The sequence below is a fragment of the Nematolebias whitei genome, unplaced genomic scaffold (genome assembly GCF_014905685.2).
Source record: "Nematolebias whitei isolate Nwh7 unplaced genomic scaffold, NemWhi1 Nwh_scaf_7877, whole genome shotgun sequence".
Taxonomy (NCBI): Eukaryota; Metazoa; Chordata; class Actinopteri; order Cyprinodontiformes; family Rivulidae; genus Nematolebias; species Nematolebias whitei.
In genome coordinates, this window is record NW_023626422.1 from 1 (window position 1) to 2941 (window position 2941).

Here is a 2941-nt window from a genome sequence, read left to right on the forward strand (position 1 = left end):
AGATGACTTTCCTTTTCAAGACCTTCTAATGTCTCTACATGCAGCTGAGGCGGCCATCTTGAACCAGGCTGCGATAAACGGTTCCTTCAGTGGCGGGTGATCATGTAAAGACTGAAGGGTCAGTTTTAATTTCTGGTCATAATTAATTCTCTACAGTAGAAATAAAAGTATGAACTTTGATCAACTGTGAACTCTTCTTGTTTGTCAACGTAATAAAAATATTGTAAATAACGATGAAGGAACATGAAAGAAGTCAGCTGGACGTTCACTGCAGATTAATATTCTGATTATTTACATCATTTATGATTTAAAACTCAGAGAGAAACTGGAACTAATCAGAGCAAACATGAATACAATAAAACTGTCGATCTGTTGAGCAGATGGAACGAAGCAGAGTCAGGATCTGACCTGAGGTCAGTCAGGGTTTCATCAGATGAAGATGAAGATGAAGAACACTCACCTGATTTAGTCACAGCAGACCGGTAATCATTACCAACGTTGTTCACGCAGTACCTCTCCTTCTGAGCTCTCCTCACAACGACCTCTGAACCGTGGTTCCACCTCTGAGCGTTATTAATTCCGAGCTCCGTGTATCCAACATAGTGACCCACAGAACTGTTGAACCTGATGTACTCCTTCTTCTCGTAGTACATGGAGTAGATGTACTCGATGTCCTTCGGATCAGGGGAGCTGAACACACAACGATCCAATACATAGTTCACAAATCCATCTGAGGAACAGAACCAGAACAGAACCTCATCAATCATACTGATCACGTTTTATAGATGGTGATGAAGTATTATTATTATTAGTAGTATTATTTATTGATCAGTGATTACTATAGTAGTTATTGATCAGAGTTCATCCTGTGCAGCTGTCAAGTCTGATCAAGTTTAAAAGGTATCAATCACTGATCAGTTTATTATTACCTGTAGATTAAACAGTGTTTGAAAGCAGAGTAATGATCATTAATCAGAGTATTGATCAGTAATCAGAGTATTGATCAGTAATCAAAGTATTGATCAGTAATCAGAGTATTGATCAGTAATCAAGAGTACTGATCAGTATATTCCTCCTACCTGCAGGCCAGACGGTGATGAAGAGGAGGAGGCAGCAGAGGACTGATGAAGCCATGGTTCTGTCTGGGTCCAGCTGATAAACTGAGTCTGTCGGACTGAGAGCCGCTGTTAAAGCGGAGCGAGTGATGACGTCACGCAGCGTCATCAGTTACCAGGTAGAACAGCCTGGCTGCAGCCTGCTGAGAGGAGACATTCGAGGCTTCAGGCTGGTCTAAAGAGTCTGTCCACATATTAAAGGTTCTGCTGTAGAGCCTCGTGTTCCTGTGGTACTGATCCAAACTTTACCTCAACCTGGATGTTCTGACGATAAATCAAAGAGTAATAACTTGATTTTAGGTCACAGTTTTCTGTTCTTTGTAGAACTGATCCGATCCTGATCAATGGTTCTGGTTCTGATCCATGGTCTGATTCTGGTTCTGCTGCTCAGGATGGAAGTTCACATGAAGTAAAGACTTAACATTCATTCGTTAGTCCCACTGAGCCTCGAGGACTCATTTAGAGAGAGACCTGATTTGAACAGAGTGATGACAACAGTGGAAAATCATAAAAGAGGCGTACAGATTAAGAATAAATGAAAGAAAATGGTATTTAAAAAAACAAAACAAAAACAAAACCCAGCTAGATTATAGGAGGTGTAAAAAACTAAAAACAGGAACATGTCTGTTGGTTCTTGCAGGAACTGATCAGATGTTTGAAGCCACTTAGAGAGGTCAAAGGTCGAGAGCTTCAGGTCTTTTTACAAGATATTCCAGGAAATAATATTTTTTTATAATGTATTGAGGTTTAGCTCAGCTGCAAGAACATTTTTGTATGCATGCGTTTGACTCTGTTAGCAAAATATCCCATGAACAAGTGGGCAGAGTTCATGTGGTTTGGGTCAAACTGAGACTGATGAAGTTAGGTCTGATTAAATGTTACGTTGGGATATCAGCGCATGTACCGGAGCAACACTCTCATTACTGAGAACGAGGCCCTGATCTGTGCGTCCAGCTCAGCATCCTCCAGGAACAAGGCTTTTATTATTTTCATATTTCACAGTCCCAGCAGTTCTTCCTCTGATTTTATCCTCAAATGGTGTCCCTATTGAATTCATCCATCCATACATTATCTTTCATCCTCTTCTTCCATTTTGGGTCACGGGGGTCACCGGTGCCCATGTCCAGCAATCACTTGTGAGGGGCGGGGGACACCCTGGACAGGTCCATCACAGGGACACACAGAGACAAATGAGACAAACAACCATTCACTCTCTCTCTCTCACCTAGGGACAATTTAGAGTTACCAATCAGTCTAACATGCATGTTTTTGGTCTGTGGGAGGAAACCGGAGTACCTGGAGAAAACCCACGCATGCACGGAGAGAACATGCAAACTCCACCCAGAAAGCCCCCCGGACCGGGATTTGAACCGGGGACCTGCTTGCTGAGAGGCAGCAGCTCTACCAGTTGCACCACCGTGCTGCCTTAATCAGTTTGTTGATTCCTATAAATATTTGTGTATCTTGGTCGACTCACATCTCTCTTTTAAGCTCCATGTGGAAAACTTGGTAAAGAAACTGAAAATTAAACTGGGTTTCTTTTTCAGAAACAGATCCTGTCTAACCCTGAACCCTGAGGAACGCCTTGTTTCTGTGACTTTCCTTCCCTCCATCGATTATGGTGACATTATTTACATGAACGCTCCTACTGTCAGAGATCTGATGGCAGAGGATCCCACACACAAACTCAGAATGGTTTTAAAATGTTTATTGAATGAATAAACAGCTTCTGATGATTCGGGTCCAGAGCTGGAACTGTGTCTAAAACGATACAGAGGAGAGGTTAGTGTTTTGACAGAATAACAACAGTTATCTGAATACAGACG

General features: G+C 42.0%; 1 protein-coding gene across 1 annotated transcript; it reads right to left on the bottom strand.

Annotated features, from left to right (window-relative positions):
- Positions 1–460: 460 nt before the first annotated feature.
- On the bottom strand, positions 461–1134 carry LOC119429805 (H-2 class II histocompatibility antigen, I-E beta chain-like; the record flags this gene model as incomplete). The annotated part of the gene is made up of 2 exons (XM_037697351.1): positions 1080–1134; positions 461–730 (listed from the first exon to the last, which is right to left on the bottom strand). Coding segments are annotated over exons 1-2 (325 nt in total), but the record flags the coding sequence as incomplete, so codon positions are not given.
- Positions 1135–2941: the final 1807 nt, after the last annotated feature.